Source organism: Fistularia commersonii, chromosome 20, assembly GCF_037954325.1.
Source record: "Fistularia commersonii isolate RoL2024-O1a breed Wild chromosome 20, RoL_Fcom_v1.0, whole genome shotgun sequence".
NCBI lineage: Eukaryota > Metazoa > Chordata > Actinopteri > Syngnathiformes > Fistulariidae > Fistularia > Fistularia commersonii.
Genome location: NC_141303.1, coordinates 13,209,188 through 13,235,582, shown reverse-complemented (window position 1 = coordinate 13,235,582; position 26,395 = coordinate 13,209,188). Strand labels below are relative to the sequence as shown.

Sequence of the window (26,395 nt, the reverse complement as noted above, 5' to 3'; positions counted from 1 at the left end):
ACGAAAATACTGCCTCCATTAAATCCAAGTTAGATTTAGTTTGGTTTACAGTTCATTTGCTATCAGTGAAGTTTCCCGCTACTCACTCTGTAAATAGTGTTGTGTAAATCCAACAAGCCATGACAACCCAAATGAAACCATAGCAGGGTGCTGCTGTGAGGCAGCTTTGCAGATTTAAATGCATTAAAAAAAAAAAGCAAAAAAAGGACCATTTTTCTAAAAGCTTGAAAGGAAGTCTTGCACCCGTCAAGTGTCAGGGTGTGACCCTGGGTAGATAGACATTGCAAACCAAATGCCTATGTACCATTTGTACAGATTTTGTTTAAAAAAAAAAAAAAGATGGATTAAGTCAAAGTGACCATGTTTGCTTCACGGTGTCCTCCAGATGGTGCTTAATCAAACCAAGATGTATGTTTGCCGCAAAAAACGACTCTCTGATGAGAGTCCAGAGAAAGACACCCCAAGAATGTCTTCTGTCTCTTTGACCTCCATCCTTATTTATTGCCTCCCTGCGAGCACTCAGTCATGTAGAATAGATTTATAGTTCATAATCAGCAAAAATAATACATTTACACTGGACTTAACTAACCTCAAACACTGTCAAAATGTCCATCATCAACTAAGGTTCACCAAAAATCTTGAAGCTACCTGAAGCATCAGGTAGAATAGAAGGATTTTTGATGCCAAATAAAAGCAAATGTCATTACATCACTGAGGGGTGACATGCAATAGTATACAGTATTTTCTGCCACTTTTTCTTCTTATCAAAAATTTATTATTTCAGTGAATCGTTATATCAGAAATAAATAGATCATATTTGTGATTTCCTAGACGCTCCGAGCCTGAAAGGACAAGATGTTTTCACATCCGTCGTTTTTGGGTCACCTGGACACACACACGCAACTATACTTTTCTGTTGATTTCAGATTGATGTTTTTTTTTAAATCGCGGATTTGTATTTCAACACCCCGGAGGCCACTCCTCCTGCAGTGAGATGTTTGTCAGATGTTTAAACTGCATTGCAGACAGTGTGACTGAGCCAATCATCCTTTGCGTGACTCAGCCCAAACTGGTCTTTTGTTCTGCCAAGTGTGTGTGTGTGTGTATGTAGGAATCCAGATGGTTTCGAGTACGTAGTACTTTGGCGTCTGGCGTGTGTGTGTGTATAAGCTCACAGATACCTGGAACTCAGTTAATGTTTAAAAAGCCACATCATCAAAAACAAAGTCCTCAAAGTTTTTGTTTTAAGGTCTGATTTAGTCTCTAGAAAATAAAAGCAATATGACGTCTAAAAAAATATGAAGCGTTTGTGTGCGTGTGTGTTTGTATGTATGTGTGTATAAAATCTGGTGCCAACCATTGTTCAGCTGGCCAAAGAATGAACAAACATTGTAGCCCTTCAGCTAATTCTCACAAATTTCAACTAAAAACAGGCCGAGGAACTAAAATGTATAATCTGTTCTACTGGCTTTAGGCTTAAACATAATTCTCCCTAGGCTTAATTGCTCCTGTTGACACACTCCATGTGCACTTCAAACATTTTCGACGATTCTGGTATCAGTTTGGAAGGTTGATGTTCTTCTCTCAGGCCGGTGTCCCCCGAACAAAGCCCTGTGGCAGGCTCTCACTAATTCCAATGACATAATGAACCCCCAGGATCTTTCATTATCAGTCTTCCTCAGAGTGGTTTTTTGGCCTGAAAACATTCCAGTGATGCACTGCAAAACAGTCTGGCCTAATCGCTGCAATGCATGTCCTTCGAGGTGTTTGGAGGTGTTTCCAAGCACTTTGTCTTTTTTTTCTCTGAATAGGTTGATGAAATAAGCAGTTTTGTTTTTTTTTACCTTGTTTAAAATTTAAAATATTTTACCGAGAGACACCCCAGATTTTTGACGATGGTTAAGGTCCATCTGATGATACTCATTCAAGATTTTCTTGTTTTGATTTGCAGACTTCAACAGATTACTGGAAAAACAGCGTAATCAACCCTGCGAGGAGTTATCATATGTCTTTGTTTACCATTTCATTGCTTAGAATCAGCTCCCCCCATACTATCATATTTATTAAATTTAATGTACGGTAAATGTAAAGTGCAACCCAGTTCATATAACACCTGCTTATGTATTAACCGGAGGGAAAAATGTGCCGTTCACACCTGAAATGTCAAGCCCAGACTTGTTCGAGCAAGTTTCCAAAAAATAAAACTTATATTCATATAGCAATTTTCTCATTTGAAGGGGCCCTGTATTTGTTTATTTAACTGCTGTTATGCTTACTTTATATGATTTAACCTCCTGTTTGGCTTGAAAACAATTTTAACGTTACTAGATTGTACTCACATTTTGAAACATACATCTACACTTATATTGATTTAACTAGATGATCACAATCATAATGACTGTCATTTAGAGCTTCTTGGATGAAAAAAAAAAAAAGTTTAAAGTTTTACAAGTTTTTGTTTCTTTCTTTGATTGAAAGAAATGACTGAACTTATTTTTATCAAAAGAAATCACCTTGACACTTTACACTACACACTTGACACTACTATGTGACAAAATAATTGACCAGGCATTTAAAATGATAATTCTGATTATTATAGTTATATCTGGTCAATAGAGAAAAATAATTCAGTGTTTGAACATTTGTAAATATATGAAATAAATAACAAAACAGTCAATATTATGCCAAATAAAACATGAGTCAAAATAGAATAAAATGAAATGAAAATATCCTTTTTGATTTGATTTTTTTTTTGCATAAACAACCCAGATGTCTGAGTCCTTGGAGGATGTAAAATAAGACGGCCAAATGTGGATGTGCCTTGTCAGTTGGAGATGTGTTTGTTAGCGGGAGAAACACACCTGTTCTTGAACCCTGGTCGTTGGAATAGCAAGCTGAGACTTCAGACTTCTGCCAGATAACTTTTCGACATGTGTGTGTGCATGTGTGTGTGTCTACAGGTGTGTATTCACAGGACCTATTTTCTTGTCTCGCTCTTCAAGGCTGCAGGATATTCAAGGTGCTTGCTCCGCCATATTCAAACATTTGTTAGTAATTAGTCCCAGCCACAAAACGGACTCTCGAAAAAAAACTCATGGTCCCTCCCTCTCAACCCCTACTTTTCCCCTTTTTTTTTTCTCCTCCTGTCCCGTCCCATTCCCTCCCTCATTTTCCAGTTCCTTTGTTCCCCTCCATCTCTAACTGCCTTTCATACCATTCTTCCTCTTTCCCTTCATCCCTTCCTACTCCCTTTCTCCCACCCCTCCTCCTCCTCTAAAGTTGCACATGTTTTCTATGTGAGGAGGTTTAGTTTCTTCAGGCTGCGGATAGGAGTGGGACTATGACAGAGAGCTGCAGGGAAACAAGAATATAGGTCTCGGAATAAGTAGACCTTTTGAGTTTGTGAGTTATTTTATTTTTATATTTTTGCCCATAAAGCTCCATTTAATGCATTCATGAACTATGGCTTTGTACATGCTTTGCTTGCTGCACGGCCATTTTCAAAAGCTGTGGAAGTGAGATATTTTTTTGGGGCTATTTTCTGGGCAGCTGGAAAATGACTGTTGACACTTCGCATTGCTAAACCGCTACATCTCTGCTCGGACACCGGTTTAGAGAAAGGGGTTGACGGAGAAAGCGGCATCACCAAACTGGCAACAACAGATCCTCCAGTGAGCAATCATGAAAGGTAACTCAAGCTTCCAAAAATGTCTTGAAAAAAAAAATGGGCCCAGATTTGCAGATGTGATGAAAAATGATGTGTGCAGAGCAGTTCCTGTCATGGTGGCACACGTTCATGCACCTGCGCGGGGGCACACGCTCCAACATATGCTTCTCATCTTGGTTCCACCTCGAAACCTGGGAGCGCAACTCCTGAGAAAGTGCTACTTTGTTGCTCTTGGACGGGAAATTTTGATCTGTCAGCTTGAAATTTCTCTTTAAATGTATGCTTGGGCATACTAACAGCCTTTTTTTAATAAAACATAAAAATGTTCTCCATCCCGGCCAATTTGCAGCAGATTGAGCAAATATCCTCTTGAAAAGGGGGTGGAGGGATAACAGAAAGCATAACATTTGTGTGTAAGATTTCTCCAAAAACGGAATGAGAGGAGAGTACACACTTCCCTGGGTGTGTATAGCCGAAGAGGTTTGAGTGATAGCCTGAGCGATGAGAGGATACAGCAGGAAGGAAGGAAGGAAGGAAGGAAGGACGGAGGGGAAGTGAGAGTGAACAGGAGAATAAGGGGCGTTGATAGCGACGCTCTGAATTTCTAATGATATGAACTGAAATCTGCATTCTGAGACACAAAACCTGCAGGCTGCATGTTTTTGTTTTGCATTCCTCTGTGCTGTGAGATGAAGGACTGATCAGCAAAGTGATCCCCGTCCCTTGAGCTCCGGTAGTGGCGCTTCTTCGTGCGTCTCAGTCCCAGCTGGATGAGGCACTGATAGATTGCAGGTGCTCTGGTGAATCAGGGTGGCAGTCGCTATGGACAGTTGAGTAATTCTTCACCAAAGTCTACACAAACAAACCGTAACTTCAGTTCCAGGCCCCAAAACAAATCGATGAGATTGCGGGAAAGCGTTGTAAAGCTCTACATGGGGGTTAACTGTGTCTTAATCCTGAACAAAGTGGTTCCAGAACTGGAGTCCCGTAATTGCTGCGTGCAACTCTTGTGACCCTTGACTGGCATTTGGTCAATTTAAATCCAAAATGTGGGCTCATGTGACAAGCATGAGTCCAAATTTGGTAGATCTATCCTATCCTATCCTATCCTATCCTATCCTATCCTATTCTATCTATCTATCTATCTATCTATCTATCTATCTATCTATCTATCTATCTATCTATCTATCTATCTATCTATCTATCTATCTATCTATCTATCTATCTATCTATCTATCTATCTATCTATCTATCTATCTATCTATCTATCTATCTATCTATCTATCTATCTATCTATCTATCTATCTATCTATCTATCTATCTATCTATCTATCTATCTATCTATCTATCTAGTTAAATAATGGCGTGTAGCCTCAGCTCATTCTGGTTAAACAATCACTTTTTTTTTCTGGTGAGTGCATTTTCTTTCTTTTTTTTTTTCCCCCCATTTCAGAGATTTATTTCTATTTTAATTCCAGCAATTCATTTTGAAAATTCTGACACGGACGCATTGGCGTTTTGATTACTGAGTCATTATTTCATGTCGAGCAGCACACGTTGGGGGGAGGTCCTGCGAGACAACAAAATAGTTCTCCTTACATAAATCAGTTAAAAAGCCCTTCTGTGCATATTTATGTCTTTGTGTGTACACAGTTATTACCGTTTTGATCCATGGAATACCAGCAGGGCATGAAACATAGCTCCATTGCGACTCTCGGTGAACCCTTTTCATCTGCTTTTTTGTAGTTAAAAGAGAGAAGAAAAAAAAATTGTGCAAAAACACTTTGCACCACGGTTGTGCTGATGTCATTAAATCCATCTTACAAAACCTTAGTAGCAAAAAAATCAGTAGCAAAAAGTCTTTAATGCCCAGCCAGTGGTTTGGCTGTTTGAATCCATACGCAAATAAAAATATAATCGTCCCAAATGGACGCAGAGAGAGGGAGAATTTTCATTTTCGTACGGATTTACTTGGAGCAGTAAAGAATTTTACCTGTTTTATTTGTCAAATAATGTAAAAGACATGCTGTCTTTTTGCAGAGAGGGGTAAGAAATATCCCATCAGACCTACAGGAACATGTGTCTTTGCTCTCAGAAATTCCAGGGAAAGGAAAAAAGTGTCTTGAGCCACGGGGGAGCAAATTAAATCCAAGAACATATACAGTGCGTTTCTTCGCCAAACTGTATAGTTAATGCGGTTCCTAGTCCAGCCCAACCCAAGCAGAGCAAAACATGCTGCCTCATACATTCCTAACAAGGCTGGGGAAGAAGGGGCTCGGAGGGGGCGAGCGAAGAGGAATGGAAAGTGGGGGCGGGTGGGCGAGGGACAGGTGTCTGGTTGGCAAGGCGGGAGGAAAGAGTGAGGAGAGGACGGTGGTTGTGGTCGTGGTAGTCATTTCCAGTAAAAGAAAGGTGGAGAACAAAGAGCATAATATTCGACTTTAGGAGGTGATTGCATCTGGTTTCACTGCTACAGAACAGGAAACACTAATATTACGACCTTGCAGTTCAAAGCGATGTGCAAATAAATGGGTATTGAATGCAGATATTCTAGATTAGAAATATGAGTTTTGTCAGGGCTCTTTGGTTTTCTGCAGTCGAAAAATGTTTTTTGAAATGTCCTCACTGTGGGACCATTAAGGGAATATTCTATTCTATTCAAAAAAGGTTAAGAATGAACCCATTTTAGCAAACAGTGACAGTGCTGCTCCCTCCCTCCTTCACCCCTCGCAGAACCCTTAGGTGTGTTTTTGTTCATGTTTTAGAGTAAACATTATGATATTAAATCCAAATTGGCGGCCATCCTGTGTTTACCAAAGCGTCCTCAGGAATGTATGATTCTGTGTTGGGTTGTAGAAATAATCCCTCCCCACCCCCCCCACCCCCCCACACACACACAATCACACACACACTATGTAAGGTCACTAGCCAGCCATCCATCCATTGTCTGCCACCTATAACAGCTGTCATCGGGCGAGCGACGGTTTCCACCCTGGACTGGTCGCTGGACAATCGCAGGGTCACATATATAGTTGTGGTGCATAATCCCACTCATTCGGGGCAATTTTCCCAATTTTTTCCAATTAAACTTCTGCATGTTTCTGGACTGTGGGAGGAAACCTCATACACATTCAAACTCCAAAAACATCGAACCAGGGTCCTTCATGCTTTGAGGCTGAAGCTCTAACTACTGTGCCGCCGTGCTGACCCTTAATGTAACTTGCACTGACTAGATTTGTAGGGATGAAGCCTGAAATAAAAGTGGGATTATCAGAGATGGATGCCGGGCCAATCAATCCTGTCAATACCGTCAGTTATTTTTTCTTATTTGCCGTAATGAGCGAGGAGTATCCACCTCATCCTATTAATATCATCCTGGGTTTGGTCTAGCACGACTGAAATAGTACTTGTTTTGTCAGTCATTTACTCATTGAAAGTTGTAAAAATATTTTAACTTTGATTCATTTATCGTTATATTAATTTATAGTGGATATGGGATTTAGTGAAAAAAAGAAATCAAATTTTGGTCAAAGGAACTTGTTTGTGTGGGAAAACTATTACTAGCGCAGCAATCATTACATGAAAGATATTTACCAGCCAAAGTTAACACTAGCAAACAGCTGGTGTGTGTGTGGTTCCGGGCTGATGCATTTTCCGGTGTGTACTCCCAACTCTGATGTTATCAGCCTTTTATCCATATATTTAAACTTCTTTTTTGAGAGCTTTTGTGGATGACCATGTGAGAAAGTGAGAAACCCAAAGGTAATGGGGTTTTAAATAAAGCATTAGAGGATATTGTACACGCCCTTTGGCCTCACACCCCTTTAAACCTAACCAGGCTCATTGTCTGAAGTTGTTTATTCCCATGAAAACATGATGCGTTTACGGGACCGCGACTCTGAAATCTCCTGTTTCGCTGGCAAACCACAGTCAAAGACCCTCCTCTTGTAAAAGGCACGGTCATAACTTTGGAGTTGGCAGCAAGACATTCCAGGTGTTTATAGTTTTGTCAAGAGACCACACATTCCAGTCAGAGCGCACCTCAACAACTTGGATGTCATGAGAGGTTTAGGAAAAGCGGGCTTTAGTGCCTGTGGTCAAAACCTCCCCTGACCCGGGGCAGAGCCCATCTCATGACTCCTTGACTCATTTAAAGATGTGAAAAATCCCATAGTGCTTTTCCACGTCGACAAACGAAAACAAAGTTAAAGAAAAACAAAAACCCACGTTTTGCATGTTTGATGAAATCTCAGAGTGATGTGGTTAGGTTCGAGGACAGCAAGGACATGTTATTCACCAAGGACAATATTATGGGTGTTTCTGGCCAAGGCAATGTCAAGATGGAGCAGATGGAATAGTATTGGGAAGGGGATAATCCGAGCCATCTTGAATGGAAGAGCCACAGAGCAGCTGCAAACATTGATGGGGCGCTTATGGTTAGTAAATCCAAGCCCGCCCTGCTTTCTAGAATCGTGAAAAAGAGGGGTTTGGGTGGGAGTGAATGGCCTCATGTGAGTGAAGAGCAACATCCTGAGTATGGATTAGTATGGATTTTTAAAAATATTATCATCTCGCTTCCCTTTTCTTGCCCACGTCCCAATTCTACAAACCCTTATTCACGAGTGCAGCGAATGCGTTCTTGCTAGTTGGTAACAAAGAAGAATGATTGTTTGGAAAAAGCTGTCTAAGGTAACATGTAACACATGTGTTTGCTGTTTTGACTTTGCTGCCAGTTCAGATATTTTCATAGGTGCAACAGTTGACCACAATACAGATTTACAACAACAGAATGGCTGGTTGAGAATATTATGGGAAAGCTCAACAAACCTGATGCCAAAGTGGATAATTGTTGACTGGAAAGGGTTGTACGAGATAAATTTGGACTGTCAGATTTCCTGTTTCAAAACTGGTCTTTCATTAGCCTCAGGAGATTTGCTGATTTGTGATCTTTAACTTGGAAAGACTGATGTGTTTGTCGAGTGATGGGAAGTAACACTTCATGATGTGTAGTCATTTTGCAATGCTTATTTTGCAACATTTACAACAAGAATAATAGGTTAATAATCAAAAAAGGGACCTCTACAGGTATATACAACTGAACTACAAACTACAACTTAAATTTGAAGGATGATATATGGACAATAACAGTCATTACCCACTGAATAACTAACTAACTATCTAAGTAACTTACTTACTAACTTCTCTTTCTCCTTTCAGCTTTTCCCTTCATGGGTCACCACAGCGAATCAACCTTCTCCATCTAACCCTATTCTCTGTATCCTCCTCTCTCACACCAACTACCTTCATATCCTCTCTCACTAGGTCCATAAATCTTCTCTTTGGTCTTCCTCGAGACCTCCTGCCTGGCAGCTCCAATTCCAACGTCCGTCTACCAATATATTCACGATCTCTCCTCTGTACATGACCCAACCATCTCAGTCTGTGCTGTTCCTCTGATGGACTCATTCCTGATCCTATCCATCCTGGTCACTCCCAAAAAAAACGTAGCATCTTTATTTCTGCGACCTCGAGCTCTGCCTCCAGTCTTTTTGTCATTGTAACTGTTTCTAGGCCATACAGCATCGCTGGTCTCACCACTGTCTTGTACACCTTTCCTTTCTTTCTGGCCGATAGTCTTCTATTACATAGTACCCCTGACACTTTTCTCCACCCATTCCAACCTACTTGAACCCGTCTCTTCACCTCTTTTCCACATTCTTCACTGCTCTGGATTCTGGATCCCAAGTACCAAAAACTCCTCCAACTTCTTGATCTTCACTCCCTGTAGCCTCACCATTCCAACTCTTTACCTTTTCCTGTCGTAGTCCCGATATTCAAAGTCTCTACTCTCAGTCCCAGACTCTTGCCTTTCCTCTTCTCTCTGCTTCCGAACACGCCTTCCTCCACTCTTTCTTTGACCTACAGTAGCCCAGTTTCAATTGGTTCCCTGTAGGTCATCGGTACCAATGGCAGTCGTTGCTAACCCGGGTTGACCTATCTGGTATGAGATTATCAGGTTTGGTTCACATGTTTGGTTTTGGCAAAAGTTTTACGGCGGATATTCTTCCACGCCTCTGGGGCTTGGGACCGGCTCAGGGAGACACTGGCCTGACCTGCCATGAGGCTGCATTAACTTACTTACTAACTGCACTGTTGTAATGAGACGGCTTTGCTGCAAAGTTAATGATAATGCAATTAGCATAGTCATCAGTCATATACTAGTAATAGTATATGAGTGAATAGTAATGATGCATTTACTTAACTCAAATATGAACAATTCTGTCATTGGTTTTTGTTTAAATGGCTGATTATCAGTACAGATTTGTGCAGATGAATGTTATTTGTACATTTTTATTAGAGACATTAGCAGACTCTGAATTACATGTTATTTATTTACTGTCTACTACCCAGCACAGACACAATGTGGATTCCAGTGGTTATTGTCTTCACTCTTTTTTTAAACTTTTGTTAACCTCTGAAATTTCAGATCATCTGTAGTTTTGACTTGCATAAACCCTGATATCTCCCCAAAGGTTTTTAATACCATTGAGTTACTGGGAGAAGACATTAGACGCATTGCATCAATGACAAGTTTGGAGGATTAAAAACACTTCCTCTCCAAAATAACATCCAACAACAATTTCTCATTTATTTTTACAGCCTTTATGAATATTAAAGTAATTATTGTATCATTTCAGCTGTTACAATTTAACTGTCAGCGCAATTGTTATAAGTAATCATTTGTGCCTGGCCCTCCCAACCCTCATACCTTCCCTCTGTCTCTATCAAATCTTCACTTTTGACTTCTCTGTCCTCACTTGGCTTCTCTTTTTCTCCTCAAATTGCTCGAGACAGAAGGCTGCCCACATGCATTGAGATTTGTTGTGTACAAGTAAAAGGCAGTGACTTTTGCCGCTGTCGCCAAGTGGTTGCTCATCTTGGAATGTTTGGTTTCTGTAAATCTATTGTGAAGTGTGTGGTCCAGACCTGATCTACATATAAAGTGTTACAAGAAAACTTGTGATTTGGCGCTTTATAAATAAAATCTGACTTGACTAGACATTATGTAGCATTATCATCAATGCAATATCATCGGATTTAAATCAGAATTGTTCTGTACATGCCAGGGGTGGGGACAGGATTGGTTGATTGATTTGTACTGTGTGAGGTTGCAGTTGAAGCGGCTGTAATTTTACTCAAACAGCAGAAAAGTTTGTGGAAAAATAACATGGCAGATGCAATTATTTATCATAGTTACATCCTGACATATTTTATTTATACACTCAGTGATGCTCGAGAATCCTAGCTTATGTCATTATTATTCACCAAACCATCCATCCATCTTCCTTTGCTTATCTTAAATTGGGTTATGGGGGCAGCAGTGGGACCAGAGAGGCCCAGACTTCCCTCTCCCCAACCACATGGTCCAGCTCTTCTAGGGGGATCCCAAGGCGTTTCCAGGCCAGCCTAGAGACAAAGTCTCTCCAGCGTGTCCCGGGTCTTCCCTGTGGCCTCCTCCAAGATGGACGTAGATGATTGCAGGAATGTAGATTGACTGGTAAATTGAGAGCTTCACCTTCTGGCTCGGCTACTTCTTCACCGCGACAGACCAATACAGAGTCCGCATCGCTGCAGACACTGCATCGATCCACCAGTCGATCTCCGGCTCCGTCCTTCCGTCACTCGTGAACAAGACTCCAAGATACTTGAACTTCTCCACTTGGGGCAGAACCTCTTCCTCGACCCCGAGAGAGCACTCTACCCGTTTCTGGTTGAGTGCCACGGTCTCGGATTTGGAGGTGCTGATCCTGATGCCCGCCGCTTCACATTCGGCTTTGAACCGCTCCACTGAAAACATGGACTAATGACGCCAACAGAATCACATCATCTGCAAAAAGCAGAGACTGGATCTTACAGCCTCTAAACCGGATCCCCTCGACGCCCTGGCTGTACCTAGAAATTTCGTCCATGAAAGTTATGAACAGAATCTGTGACAAAGGGCACCCCTGGCGGAGTCCAACTATCACCGGAAACAAATTCAACTTACAACCAGCAACGTGGACCAAGCTCCGACACCAGGCAGACAGGGACCAAACAACTAGACCTATTAAATGTATTGGTAGATATATATGGCATTAACTTTGTTAATATCATACACTCCCTTAATCTTGGTTTTGCAAATTTGATTCCTTCACCTCATCCACAAGATAGTATATTCTTATTTTTGGCCTGAGGCCCTTGACCTCAAACTTCCAAACTTCCAAAAGTTTTCGAACCCACAAGACCATTTGTTAAATAGGCTCCTTCACAACATTTGTGTTGCGGTTCGCCTCGTTCTTTGTATTTTTATTAAATTAATCAGTGCAGCTGTGTCCCGGCTCTGCAATGCTGCAACAAGTGTGTCTCAGCATAGGGTTTTTGTAAAGGTTAAGCTTAATTGCATTTTGTCAAACACAAGACTCCGTTGTAAACACAGATGTTTACTTCTTGCTGAAAGTAGGTATTAGCATTTTCCATCCAGTTTTCCAACCGGTATGACACTCTGTCTGGACAAACAACAGACAACTTGTGGTTTTTCCTGTTTGGCAAAGCACTTACCTGCAAACGTTTGGAAATTATCTGAATCCAAAATAAGAAGTGAATCGGAGATCTGTGTTTTCTTTAATTATTCACTGACTTTTCTGTTTATTATTTTTTTGTATTCACTGAAGAAACCCTTCAGTTTTTGTAAAGGCCTTCTCTTATCATGGGTGTCATGTGGAGAGGCTGAATGTATAATTTCAGCTTTACAGAGTTACACTCTCTACTGTCAATTTACTATTTGGCATTTGCATCAAGAGAAAACATGCAGGACCATTTGTATGAAGATGACATAGAATGATCCCATTTCTCAAAATAGAACGGAAAATATCCAAATGTGACAAGCTCAGCTAGGCAAAAGGAACGTTTTTGGTTGTCTGAAACCAAAAATCAGTTGTTGATGGTGTCAATTTTAAGATCTACAAGGTGGGAATGCTGAATATTCCCATCAATAACAGTAAAAAACAACCACACAATCTGTATTTTTAAGATTGTTTTAAACTGACTGCAATATGCGGGTTTACAAAAAAGGACATATAGTAGCTTGAGGGAGACACACACATAGTGTCTTCAGTGAACCAATTTTTGCATCTTTGACAACCTCAAAATTGAGTTAGACATCATTTTCGCGTTCTATTTTCTGTAATATCAATAATTCCAAGAGAGCTGGCGAACTTGTATTGTAGTTACCATACTGTGGAATATACTGCGTGTTCATGATTATAAGTAACGTGTTAATTTGTCAAGGAATCATGACTATTAATGTAAGTGGGGTTCCGGAGCGTGTGATTTGTGCTGCAAAGGGGCGTCAGCTCGGTTCTGCTGTATGTGTGTTGGACAGGTCGACTTCCTCAATGACTAGACGGACCAGGAGGTTTTTTTCTTTACTTTTTTCCACAGAGCGTGGAAAACAACAGGAGGGAAAGACTTGGGGAGAAAGAGACAGAGGGGACGTGAACCGGGAACGGGATGATTTTGGCCGACGGTGTGTCGGATTAAAGAGCGAATGGATATTTGAGGACCGATACGGCTGTTGATACGTTGGACTTGAGCTCCCAATAATGTGCTTACTCCTGAACTTCGCAGTGCGAGTCCAAAAAAATGACAAGAAATTAGTTTTTCCCCCTGAAAGTTTGTCTGTATCTGGATGGGAAAGTATGCATAACTGGATCTGGAGTCAGACCAATATGAGATAGTAATGGTCCGGTGAAAACCAGTCTGGTAATTAAATCTGGCATTCTTCTAACCCAACAGAGATATGCTGACATGTGTGGCCTATTTCTCTCTTTAATTTTTTTTTTAAATTTTTTTTTTAGCTATAACCTTTTCAACATGTTGCCCAGTCCATGCCCCTTTCTTTTTTGTGTGTTGATCACTGATGTTAAAAAAAACAAATCAATCTGTAAAGCACCCTATTAAGAAGAAATTCACTTTTATAGTCGCTTTCAATATGAGTTATGAACATTCCCAGGAAATAAAGGTGTGGCAGACTATTAACTAATGGATCCAAACCATGATTTTCCATCTTCCTATAATACGTTTCTTCTCTCTGTGACCCCAGGGTCTCTGAATCCTTAAGTTCAGTGCAGCGTTGTGCTTTTTTCTCTCTCCCTTTCCATCATTATGTAAGCTTCAGTGTGCTCACTCCCCTCCCCCCCTGCAGGACGCCCACCCTGCAACCCCTAACCACACCTGACCTCAGCTGTTCCACTGGTGTCTCAAGTAAACATTCACATCATTGTGGCATTTCGGAGACTCGTTACTTGATTCTGTAAACATTTAGGTTTCATGCAATTTGAGCGAAACGTATTGAAATTTTTGTAGAAATCATTTTACTCACGGATATCCCGTCATCTTGTGCAGAATTTCTCTATTGAACTACTATTGAATTCAAAATATTCCAAATTTCTTAATGAGAAGAATAATCTTCCCGTCTCTCAAAGCATGTATAAATCGTTTGCAAATGCTGAAAGTTTCTCCTCCAAGATATTTTTCTTTTATTCGCTCCTCACCGGAGGCCAGACTTCCCTCATTTGAGCTTAACTGTTGTAAGTTGTGTGGCTAGCCGCAAAGATTGATCCACAGTTGACATTTTGGTTTCATAACTTTTCCAACATTTTACTTTGGCTCTGGAACAGGGTTCAAGCAGAGAATTGAAAGTGAATATTATGTAAACTCAGGCTTACACTTTTTTTTAATTTTTATTTTTCTTCATCCCCGTGAAGATGGGAGATGGGAATGAAGACTGAAAGAAGTAACTCCAACACAGTGACTTGCAAGGTGGATCTGAATTGGTAGTTTTGTATGAAGGAATATAGATTTTGTGCAAATAGATTCATAAAACCTGCAGAGATTTGCTGCGTCCATGTTTCCTCTCTAAACTCCAGCTGGTTTATTTCCAAATCAACAAAGTTATTTTCTTTTCAACCCAATTAGTCAGCCAGACTGACGGATGAAACAGGAAGTGATATCCCTTTCTAAAAAGCCTGCGCATGAACATGCAGTTTATTCGAGCTCAATTTTTTAAAGGCAACTAATCGGCTTAAGATAAAAAGCATCAACAGCAATAGCTTTGCTGAAGGAGTACGGTCACAGTAAATGCTGTATTTGAATGACTTTTAGTCAGCTGGAACGTCTGTTCGGGATGGCGATATCTGGGTGGTCTGCAGCCGCTGCGACCACCCTGCAACACAATTATCTCAGTTCTGAAAACATGAGAAATGGAGGTACAGAATAATTGAACTAATATAATTTACATTTTATTGTTTCGTCAATGTTGCCTCTTACAGGACTGTCTCAGAAAATTAGAATATTGTGATAAAGTTCTTTATCTTCTGTGATGCAATTAAAAAAACAAAAATGACTTTTTCATGATATTCTAATATTTTGAGATAGGATTTTTGAGTTTTCTCAAGATGTAAGCTATGATCAGCAATATTAAAATAATAAAAGGCTTGCAGTATTTCAGTTGATTTGTAATGAATCCAGAATGTATGACATTTTTGTTTTTGTAACTGTATTACAGAAGATAAAGAACTTTATCACAATATTCAAATTTTCCGAGACAGTCCTGTACACCTTTTTAAACTACCCTTAAAAATAAACTGCAGGTGGTTTGTTGCAAAATGACGAGAAAGGGCTTGCAGGCGAGCACGGCAAAGACCACTATGGAGCAACAGTGAGGACTTTCCGCACATGCAATGTGCACAAGTGGAATTAAGGAGGTTTAAGTAAAAACAATCTTGAAATAAGGATATTGGGAAAAGGAGGTTGTAAAACTCCCTCGTATGGCTTTTTTATGTTTGAAAGTCTGACCGAAATTTTGGTGAATGCAGCTGCTTTTCATTTTAACTGATGCATATTCCAGTCAACAAGGAAAGTTTAGAATCCTTTGAGAGCTACCTTTACGGATTAATACAAAGATTTATGACATATATTCCTTTGAGTTTCACATTTTCCACATGTTCCTTAATTAGAAATATTACCTCAAAGTCAAACATGTTAACGATATGCCAGAACAATATTTTAGCCGCGTCAACACTGGGCAAATGGTAACCGTCTCTCCTCAGCTAGTCAGCAACCTGCCAAACCCCTTTCCTGAGTATAAGAGTGTTTTCCCAACGATAAAAAAAATCAGTTCTCTGCTGCTCTGTGACATTTCCAGACATCGACAGCCACACCCATGCTTCCTCCGCAGTGTGAGGCTGGGTACCAGTTAGGGTGGTGAGTACAGTTAATGATATGGTGTGTCTTTGCTGTTAATAAATCACATATTTAAACTGGCCTTGCGTGGTTCACCTGACCCTCTGGTTTAATTCTTGCTATTCACACGTCATACCTCATTCATAGTGTGCAATCACTAGATAAAATACTAACACAAAACCAGCAACTTCCCTTATGTCTTATCGTTATTCCTTAGCAGGCTCACTGAATAAGAGAGAGGTAACATGTGGGTGCCTTTGACTCAGCCAGCTTTGTGATTTATGGCAGCATTTGTAAATGTTGTTAATGGCAGCAGCAGAATTGATTTCATTCATTTTTTTTTTTTCTTTTTTCACATCTGCTTTGTGTCTTTCCCCTCTCCCAGACAACTATGGCGGATATGAGAACCAGCTCTTTAAAGGTAATGACACTTTTTCTGTCTGTCATTTGCAAGGGAGAAACGCCGTGCGGTTGATGTATGGCGATCCCTTCCGTGTACGCGAGCATGCAAAACAAGCACGAATGCACACATTGTCTTTTAAAACTCAGCAGATATCTACACAATTACATTTATCAAAGTCAGACACCTAGAAAACACAACGGATCCATTTCTACAAGGACAAAAACTCTCGGAGTAAAAGATGTGCAACCCACACTTACCTCACCCCCCCCTCACCCCCCGCGAAATAAAAGCACATCTTAAATTGTTAAATTTAATCAGAACCACTTTATTCAAATGTCTCATTCAAGTTCTGTCATAATAAACGGTTTTAGACTCATCAGATCCTGAAAAAACATGAAATTGTGCCCCTCAGCACATCTGGGTAGCCGTGATTGACTCAGCTGAAACTACAAGTTGCAGGACCAAACCTCACCGAGTGTTTGGCTGCAGAATGTGAAAAACCTGTCAATTGGCTAAAAGCGCTGAGTCGCTAACAAAATAGATCCATTTGTGCCAGCATTTGTTTTTTTCTCCCAATGTTGGTAACATAAGGGACTATACAAATATATTTTTTCAGTTTGGTCTGAGGCTTCGAATAGAATTATATTGCAACGGTATTTGCGGTTAATAGCTTTGCGTTCCTTCTGAAGTATTTCAGTACATCCTAAAACACACGACCAGATATTTGTAGTGCAAAGTAAGTGAGGTTGGTTTAGTCAGTGTTTTCTAAGGCATTTGCATCGTTTTCAATTTAACTAATGCAAATCAAATAGCACTTAATCCCACCCTGGAATGGTCCAGTATTTGGAACATTGTGTTCTCAGTCTTGTTTGCATTTTCTCCTCTGTCTTGCTTTACAGAAGAGGATTTCACTGGCGAGGAGGAGGAAATGCCTTCATTCAGAGGTGAAGGTCTCATGCACACGTGTCTAACGACAACAAACATGTATACACACGGCTTGTAGATAGCTGTCCCTTTTTCATTTGTAGATGTGTGTGTCTATTGCGCACATTTGTTTCGTATATGACCTATGATATATGTACTCGATATGATACAAAAGCAATGGTACAAATTCTGACCAAAACAAAGTATCCAGTCCCACACTTTAATTTTCATTTTTGTTAGGCCACAATCATGGAAAATGTTCGTATAATTCAAACTGACAGCAAAGAACACACAATATTATTCAAATAGCTGAATCTTTTGAATACATAATCAATTGATTACAAGCAAAAATACTGCTTTTTGCTTTGTTGTTTTTACATGAATTTAGTTTAATTTTTACATGAATTTAGTTTAACTTTTTTTTTTTTGGTTTGTTTGTTCCTTAGGTCGTAGCAGAGGTGGCTGCGTGAGGTGCCAGCAGAGCCACTCGCTTCAGCTGGCCGTCAAGGTTCTCCATGGAATCGTTGCATTCTTGATCATCACGGTTGCAGTGCTGGCATCACTCGGTGAGTTCCGTTTCCGCTGGTTTTACCAAGTGATTATTATGTGTTATGTGTTGTGGTGTTTGCTAATACATTACGTAGGTGGAAGTATAGGACTGTCACAGGAGAATGTCGATCAAACAAAAATAGTGTTGTTTATTCACCATGTTTTTCCTGACAAATTGTCCGTGCCTGCAGCGGTCTGAAAACTGTAAATCTTATATTTATTTTTACTGTAACACACACACACACACACACACACACACACACTGAGTCCAATTTTCTTCCTTGTTTGAATACAGCAAATCAGTTTTTATTTAGCAGCTGCTATAAGAAACATATAGAAACCATGGAGTGTTTATAGGACCAACACCTTCACTACACATTCTTTCCAATTATCAGCAGGGGATAACCATTGAGGTGGTAGAAAAAGAAAACATATATATGAGCCAGAGAAAATGACTCCATTCAAATCATTTATTGCACCATTAGGAATGTTCCTACACAGTTTATGGTCCTTTCAGCTGCAAACAGTTCAGATAACTGCAAACCGCGGAGGTTGTGCATTTCACTACATAAATAAACGTGGCTTATAAAACTTTCACCGTAAACACTCTTCTTTTAACTTATCCATGCCTGCATTCCAGAGATAAATGTCTTTGTACAAGAAAATCTGATCCAACTGATGGACAGATCATGTCAATAATATTAACTAATCAATTCGAATTTGTCATTACTATGTGCACGGAGGGGGGCGGCGCTACTCAATTTCAACACAAACAAGGCCCCACAGCGGTTCACTGACATGTGTTTGGACATTGCACGAAAATTGCAACCTTCCAACCTCCACCTCTACATTTCACATATGGAGGAACTGCACTTGGGTGGCAACCGTTATGAAATTCCCTGGCATGGACAGAGTTAATCGCTGGAGGTGGAACTGAAAATTACATTGCGGTTGCTGCCATCGCTGTCAACATGTCTCTTGAATGCAGGTGCTAAATGTCTTATGGTCTTAAAGCTTAAATTATAGTCCGTACCTAAATTCCCATCTATAGATGTCAAATGTTTGCTGACACATGCAACCCTCGCGCCCACACCCACACACACACACACACACACATCCCAATGCACTCCTTTTGTCCCTGTTTTGGAACACTTTTTTTTTTAGAGACTGATATGTCAGCTGTGTTATGGAATCCAGCTGTGTCCAGAATCACACTCATCAACAATGTGTTAAAAGAACTTTTGTTTTTCCATTCCGCTCTCAAAATATGTCTTGTTGAGAAGCCCTATTTTATAAAAGAACTAATATTTTCTAAGGGAAAAATCAATTTTGTCTAAAGAACACAATTAGATATAAATTCCAACATCCATATAGAAACAGAAATGGACTGGAAAAGGAAACTATTAATTCAAAATCACACGCATCATGTTTAGCATCACAGCAGCAACAGAGCAGGTGGTCTGCATGCAACACATGTGGTTATGTTTTATAAATGCTAAGGGAGCTACTCCACTCCCCCACTCCCAAGCCAGAGGCTACAATGCCGAAAGAAAGGCTGTAAATCCATACGTTACCATCTTGCACGCTCACCAATGCAAACACACACACACACACACACACACACACACGCAGGAAAAAAAATCCCCATTCACAGAATTGTTGTCGCTCTCTTGGGAAATGAAAGGGGTTCAGGACCCGGCCACCTGGCTGAACCATTATTCACTGGGGCTTCGTTTTCATTTGCTAGTTAGGGAAAACATGTTTTCTTGTTTTGTTTTTTAGTGACTCCTCCCAGCACAGAATACTTGTTGTTTTTGGAAGTGGAACCCCAGAACATATTTCCTTAATCCTGTCAATGTCCCTGTGTCTCCAGTGTTCAAGAAGATTGACAGTCTGCCGTACAAGGAGTCCATGCAGCATCGGAATACCTCCAGGGTTCAGCAAGAAAGCGAGGGTAAAATAGCCAAACTGAATTACAAAAGCACCCCCTCCTCCTTGTTTTGATAGAGAAGCGGGTTGGCCTCGTAATCATGACCTAAATGTGAGGGAATGTCAACATAGACGCACAGTTTTCCAATAAAAATGCAAAGAAAAGTGTTTTCAAATGACAAAGTTGGCTATTTTTTTCAGATTCTAAAGCAGCCGGTGCATTCTTTGCAAATTAATGAAAATTCTGCTTTTTCGTGTAACTGTACTGCAAGCACTTAGAGCCTTTTCCTGCTGCTATATCTTTTTAAAATAGTGAAATACAAACATTCAGATTATTATTGTTCTTATGTTACGTTTGCGTCTTATGTTATGTCTGGTACATTTATAAATACAAATACATCTCATAAGGCTGCCGTCAGACGGGAATTTACTCTCGTTATGGACCATTAATGATAATGTTGCTGCAAATGATATTTGTATCTTATGGGTCTCAGAGGATATATTGTTAATTTGAAACAGTCATATTAAAACCAATATGTGAAAAGTTTATGATTTCACTTACCCGCCCATCACTCAGACCTGGGCAACTGTTCAGGCTGTCTGGATGTGACTCTGTACCGCGATGAGATCAGCAAACTGAAGAGAGAGTTTGAAGACATCCAGAAAATGATATTGGGACAGGAGCAGGTATGGTGTATAAGTACAAGTACATTTTTTTTTTTTTTTTTCAAATTTTGCAGAAAAATCAGGATAGAAGTCAGATGTTTCTCCTCATCCTTAGGTCCTGGATCAAGCCTTCCAGACTCAGAACACCCTCACGGCCAACAACAACCGGCTGAGTCGCGACATGCAGAACCACCTCATGTCAATCAAAATTCTCAACCAATCCCTGGAGAGATACCTGGACCAGGTTGAAGGCTGGAAGGACGTGATTGAAGAAACAGCGGAAAAGATGAAAACACTGTTGGAGGATCAGTACGATGTCAAGGCTGCATCTCAGCAAATCAACACCACGGTGGCACTCAGGTGAGTGGAAACCAAAGGTTTATAACCTTAATGATATTTCGATCTTTACGTTTTAATAACAAAATAAGTGATTATCTTGACATATTTCTTCCCAGTAGTTTACAAGCTGGACTTCAGTGCTGTTTAGATGATGAAATTTAATCCGATTGGGTTGAAATAGAGCTGTCAGGACTTTCACTTTCAATAATTTCAATAATTTAATTTGACATTAACTCTTTTTTTCTTAAATTAACTCCGGTATTATGTTATCTTTCCTGTGCATCGTGTATCTGCAAGTGCATTTGCAGTCCCTGTGTCCTCTATTGTAAGTCGCTTTGGATAAAAGTGTCTGCCAAATGCAATGTAATGTAATGTAATTTCTATTTGGATTGCGTCATTGACATCATATGTTTTAAAGATGTTTTTCCTAATTAACCAGAATACAGCACTGTCTCAGAAAATTTGAATATTGTGATAAAGTTCTTTACCTTCTGTAATGCAATTAAAAAAACAAAAATGACTTTTTCATGATATTCCAATATTTTGAGAAAGGATTTTTGAGTTTTCTTAAGATGTAAGCCATAATCAGCAATATTAAAATAATAGAATGCTTGCAATATTTCAGTTGATTTGTAATGAATCCAGAATGTATGACATTTTTGTTTTTGTAAGTGCATTAGAGAAGCTAAAGAACTTTATCACAATATTCTAATCTTTAGATCTCCCTCTCTCCTTGTACATCTCCCTGGTATCCACAGAATATGAGATTTTAACTTTAATTCAACATTTTGCAATGGACATATAATCAAAGCTCAGTATCTGTAACTCGATAAGTTCCAGTTGTCATAATTGTTTGGTTGATTGAGCTGATCACAGATCAATCACTGCTGAAGCCAAATTATGTCGAGTTGAAGAGTGATGAAGAGTGAAAAGTTGATTCCTGCGATCTTGTGAATCGGTCGGCATCACATGGTTGCGGTATGGTCGTCGGATCCAATATTTCAGCAGTGTTTAGGTTCATTGAGATATAGTTCTTCAGATTTATTTGGATTTCAATGTGAAGATTCTTTTGAGGAGGCAATGCCACGATAAAGGGAGCTGCTGTCCATTTAATACTGCGCAGAAGTGGAAACCTCAATATGTGAAAACAATCGCTAAGTATGTAATGTCACGCAAATTCTTTTTATCTGAAGCCAGGGTAAAGTAAAGCAATCCATTGGGGAAATTGCTAACAGAGAACATGCCTGATGGATTTTATCATGTTGGTCTGAAATACAATTTAAAAAGTTAGGCCAGATGTTCTTGTATATTTGCAGTATGTAGAGTTTTTGTCAACAAGAGGAACTTTTTACAACCAGGTCAGAATTAAGTTGACGACATCAAATGGAAAAACAACAGATAAATGACATCCAAAAATACAATGCTATCATTCGCTTCGATGCAATTTTCTAAATCATGAAAGACTGCATTTTGTGTGTTGGCGGCTCCCAGTGCGATGTGGATTGATGCCCTGCAGAGGAAAGCCGCCGAAGAGACCCTCGTCCTCCAGAAGTTGACCAGCGACTGGCAGAACTACAGCCGCGATCTCGGTGTCATCAAATCCAACTCCAGCAGCAACATGCAAACCATGCGCTTCCTCCAAAACAATATCGCGACCGACCATCAGAGAATCACCATGTCAACCGAGGTGTACTATGACCTCACTCAACAGGTACGTGCGAGCTAGTTTGGTCACAGATTCAAACTCGGTGCACTCCTCCTTCCAGTCCGCTGTAAAGACGTCTCTTAGCACTCAATGCGATGTGAACATGTTTGCTTTCCAGGTGATGAACCTGCAGATGCAGCTTGATAATGTCACATCTTACATGGATGAACATGAAGAAAACATGCACGACCTTCACTACCATTCCAGGTAGTACACCCACCGAATGGGATTCTTCTTGTGTTTGCGTGAACAATCTGTGTACGTAAAGCAGCAAACTCACAAGCTCATCCAACCTAGGTACTATGAGAACCGAACTGGAGAACGTTTCTCTGCCTTGGATGGACGTCTGAACTCCATTGAGATGGAGATAGATACTATATCCTCCAGTATCAATGCCACTGTTGCTCATGTCCAGAGTATGTATAAATACATCAACATCGAGAGCTCGTCCTGCCAGAGCCGTTTGGGTAGACAAACAGAGGATCTACAGGTTGGGACCACATGGGGACATTTTCATTTCTGATCAAAAGAGATAACTGCGCAAACAGCAACACATTATTCCAAACAGTCTTATGTGTGAGATATAGTTCTTATATGTAACATAAGTGAGTGACACTTTGACGATGTCAACCGATCATAAGTTAAACAAATATGTCTGGCCAGGGAGTGAAAAGCAGGATTTGCAGCATATATGGTCACATTTGGTCTCAGGAAGTGAAAGGAAATTAAACTAATCTTCAGTTTATTGAAAGATCATTATTTTGTAGCCTCATGATTAGCATGGCACATTTGATATTACCAACAAATTGGCTGCTGTGGATTACTTGTCTATACTTTGTTGTTTTAATACTCAAAGACAAACTTCTTTAATTATTAAACAACTGTTCTATCCTCCACAGAACATGAACAACACTGTTTTACTACTTTTCCACTTAGCCGACACACTGAGGCAGCAGAACATGTTATTGAATGTACGGCTGGATGTTGACGTTCGGAACTTATCCATGGTGATGGAGGAGATGAAGTTAGTGGATACACACCACACACAGCTCATAAAGAACTTCACAATATTAAAAGGTAGGGTAAATGTGAGCATTTATAATAAAGAGAATCCTGTTTACACATGTGCTTTTGGCTTCATCGTGTCCTCCCTCCAAACAGGTGCTCCTGGACCACCTGGACCAAAAGGGAACCGTGGAGAGTATGGCCCAAAGGGACCTATGGGATTAACCGGGAGCAAAGGCGACCGCGGCCCCATAGGAGGCCGTGGGTCATCTGGAGAGAAGGGTGCTCCTGGGCCCAGAGGTGCACCGGGTGGACCCGGCCCCGGTGGGAATAAAGGGGCAGTTGGTATCAAAGGAGCCAAGGGCTCTCTTGGTCAGCCAGGACCACGTGGTGAGAAGGGCCAGAAAGGTGATATGGGTACTTCTGGTAAAGATGGGGTTTCAGGACCATCAGGTCCTGCAGGGATCCAGGGCAACTCAGGGTTAGTAGGTGCCAATGGGCCACCAGGGCCAAAGGGAAAACCAGGACCACCCGGGCCACCTGGACCGCCAGGGACCCCCGGCCCTCCCGGATTGCCGTATCCCCACGGTCGGACCTATACCCGTCAGGGAGAGGAGACTGCTGACAAAGCCGAGAGCCAGTAGGGTGATGGACTTAGACATAGTTTCGTCAGATGGACCGAAGAATAAGAAAGTTTGATAAATATCACCCACAGTGACTCGTGATGCACCGTGATAAGGAGAACTACCGTACCATATTTTCAGATCTGCCTGTGACAATGCAGAGTCGCATGACCAAATCTAACTCACCAAATCAAAGAGTTCCCCTGATCAAAAGACATGGCAAACTAACGAGAACCAGAGGACTATCCTGGATAGTCATTGACAGTTGAGAACACCCCAGAAATAAAGGGATTTGTTGTTTTTGGTACAGTAATATGATCGGAAGCTGCCTACGTCAACACTCTCATTGCTCCTTCTGATGTGTCTCAGTGACCCAATGAGCCGTCTAAACACTAGCAAACTATGTAGACTTTTGCTGGCATTACAAACATTCGTAGTTCTGGACAAACAAGCCGATTATTGATTTCAAATGTCTTGAATTTGAATAAAAAATATGTTTTAGGTTGCTTTGAAGCCAACAAAATTGCACAAGCACAATTAGACTTGAATTTGAATTAAAAAAAATATGTTTTAGGTTGCTTTGAAGCCAACAAAATTGCACAAGCACAATTAGACTTAAATTCTATTGTGGTTGTGTGTTCCTTTGCACACATACCACAATTAACACAAACCAATACAATGAACAACCTTATTTTGGAATATATATACATCCCGAGACCCCTCTTTCTTTGGAGGGTGCTACACCCAAGCATTATTCTCATGTTTTTGTGGGATTTCAGAGCAGGTACTCTGGAAATTTTGACATCTGCTACGTAAAACAGTATTTTTACGTGGGTTTGAAGAATTGAACTGACGGAGTGAGGACTCTGAAATACTAGTCTAAAGTTCTTTTGTATATGTGTATGGCAACATTTTAATGTTACCAAAGTTTAATTTGACATCTCGCTGACAACAGTGGAATATGTGAAACGGAAGGAAGATAAATAGGCCGGTTTGGCGTAAAGATCCGCCTCGGTAGGAAACAAAAAACCTTGCCTGGTAAGCGGTAGTTATTTTTGTGTGGTTTGTTGTTCAATACACAAATAAAAGTTTGCTTTCAGTACTGGATTTGTTTTGGCAAATTCATGTAATTTAGCTTATGAGGTGCTTTGTAACTTGGAATGGTTCTGCGTTTTGTCCTGCTGTCAGTCACTAACTAAAGCTATTTTGACCAGTTACAAATGTTAGCACTGAACAAAAGAAACTGACTGATATCCAGCAACTGGAATTGCATTCCTCAATAAAATAAAGTTTAACGTCACAAATGCCCACTAATATCACGACCAGGTCGTTGGCCTCAGAACCACTGCGCAAGTATTTACAAGTGTTAGCTAACGCTCACAAACTAGCAACTACTTACAAAGGACAGTGAAGGCCTTTTCGTACTCTACAAGAGGCGAGGATTTTATCCACTGTCCCAAAACAAATATATATCATTTTGTTTTCACCGCCCTGGCTGAGGTGTTCTTGCAGCTTGTTCTTGACAAATCGTCCCGGCGGAACTGTTTTCCCGTGCCGTGTCCGAGAACTATTGTGTGATTGATCAGGAATGTGAAGCGGGTGCAGCTAATTTGGAAAAAGCAGAAGTTTTGTCGTTCTGGCTTTTGTTTTACAGCGATGGATAATTTTGTGAATCGGCTGGCCGAGTCAGTCTGGAAGTATTGAAAACCTACGCGACAAATCTAGTAAGGTTATAAAGATGTGCAAAGGGCCAAACTTGGTGTAGAACTCGTCCAAGCCTCACGAAGGAAAAGTGTTAGCTGATTCTACAAGATACACATAAAACATGAACATGTTAATAGTTTTCTCAAGACATAAATGAGTGTAATTACGGTACTGTGTTTTTTTTTTATGTTCCGTAAAAGAGGGCTATATTTGCTATGGTTTAGTTGCGATATCGGAGTAATCACTTCTTATGATAATCATGCAAAATAATCGTTTTTATATCACAGAAAAAAGAAGCAACCTTACAAAAAGGGAAACCATCTTTTTTGTAAACCTGTGTATTGTAATGAAATGCGACTGGCTTGCATTGAACAAAAAAATAAAAGTGTTTTTTTTTTTTTATATGTAGTCGTGGTGGTGTCCTGTTGCAGAGCATTGCTATTGTTGCCCTGTGAGGGAAAGGGAGTGGTTTTGTCATTAATTCAAAACACATGTAAACCCCTCCTATTAGATTTTTGTGGTTTGCTGCCACTGACTCAAAGACCTCTTACCCTGCTGTTTTAATCTTTCAAAAACATGAAGTACACTTTACATTGTAC

General features: G+C 40.3%; 1 protein-coding gene across 4 annotated transcripts; it reads left to right on the top strand.

Annotated features, from left to right (window-relative positions):
* The first annotated feature begins 3,245 nt into the window (after positions 1–3,245).
* scara3 (scavenger receptor class A, member 3) lies at positions 3,246–26,194 on the top strand. Of its 4 annotated transcripts, none has more exons than XM_086167453.1 (13): positions 3,246–3,402; positions 3,616–3,688; positions 16,335–16,370; positions 17,252–17,296; positions 17,723–17,842; positions 19,699–19,779; positions 20,332–20,441; positions 20,536–20,780; positions 22,251–22,470; positions 22,583–22,671; positions 22,762–22,954; positions 23,364–23,541; positions 23,626–26,194. In XM_086167453.1, the coding sequence occupies exons 2-13, from the start codon at positions 3,682–3,684 to the stop codon at positions 24,111–24,113; spliced, it is 1,812 nt and encodes a 603-aa protein (XP_086023579.1). In that variant the 5' UTR covers positions 3,246–3,402; positions 3,616–3,681; the 3' UTR covers positions 24,114–26,194. The 4 variants fall into 4 exon arrangements, with proteins under 4 accessions (XP_086023579.1, XP_086023580.1, XP_086023578.1 ...); XM_086167452.1 differs by having other exon boundaries at positions 3,247–3,402; positions 3,550–3,688; XM_086167454.1 differs by having other exon boundaries at positions 3,246–3,688; positions 20,350–20,441.
* The last annotated feature ends 201 nt before the right edge of the window (positions 26,195–26,395 follow it).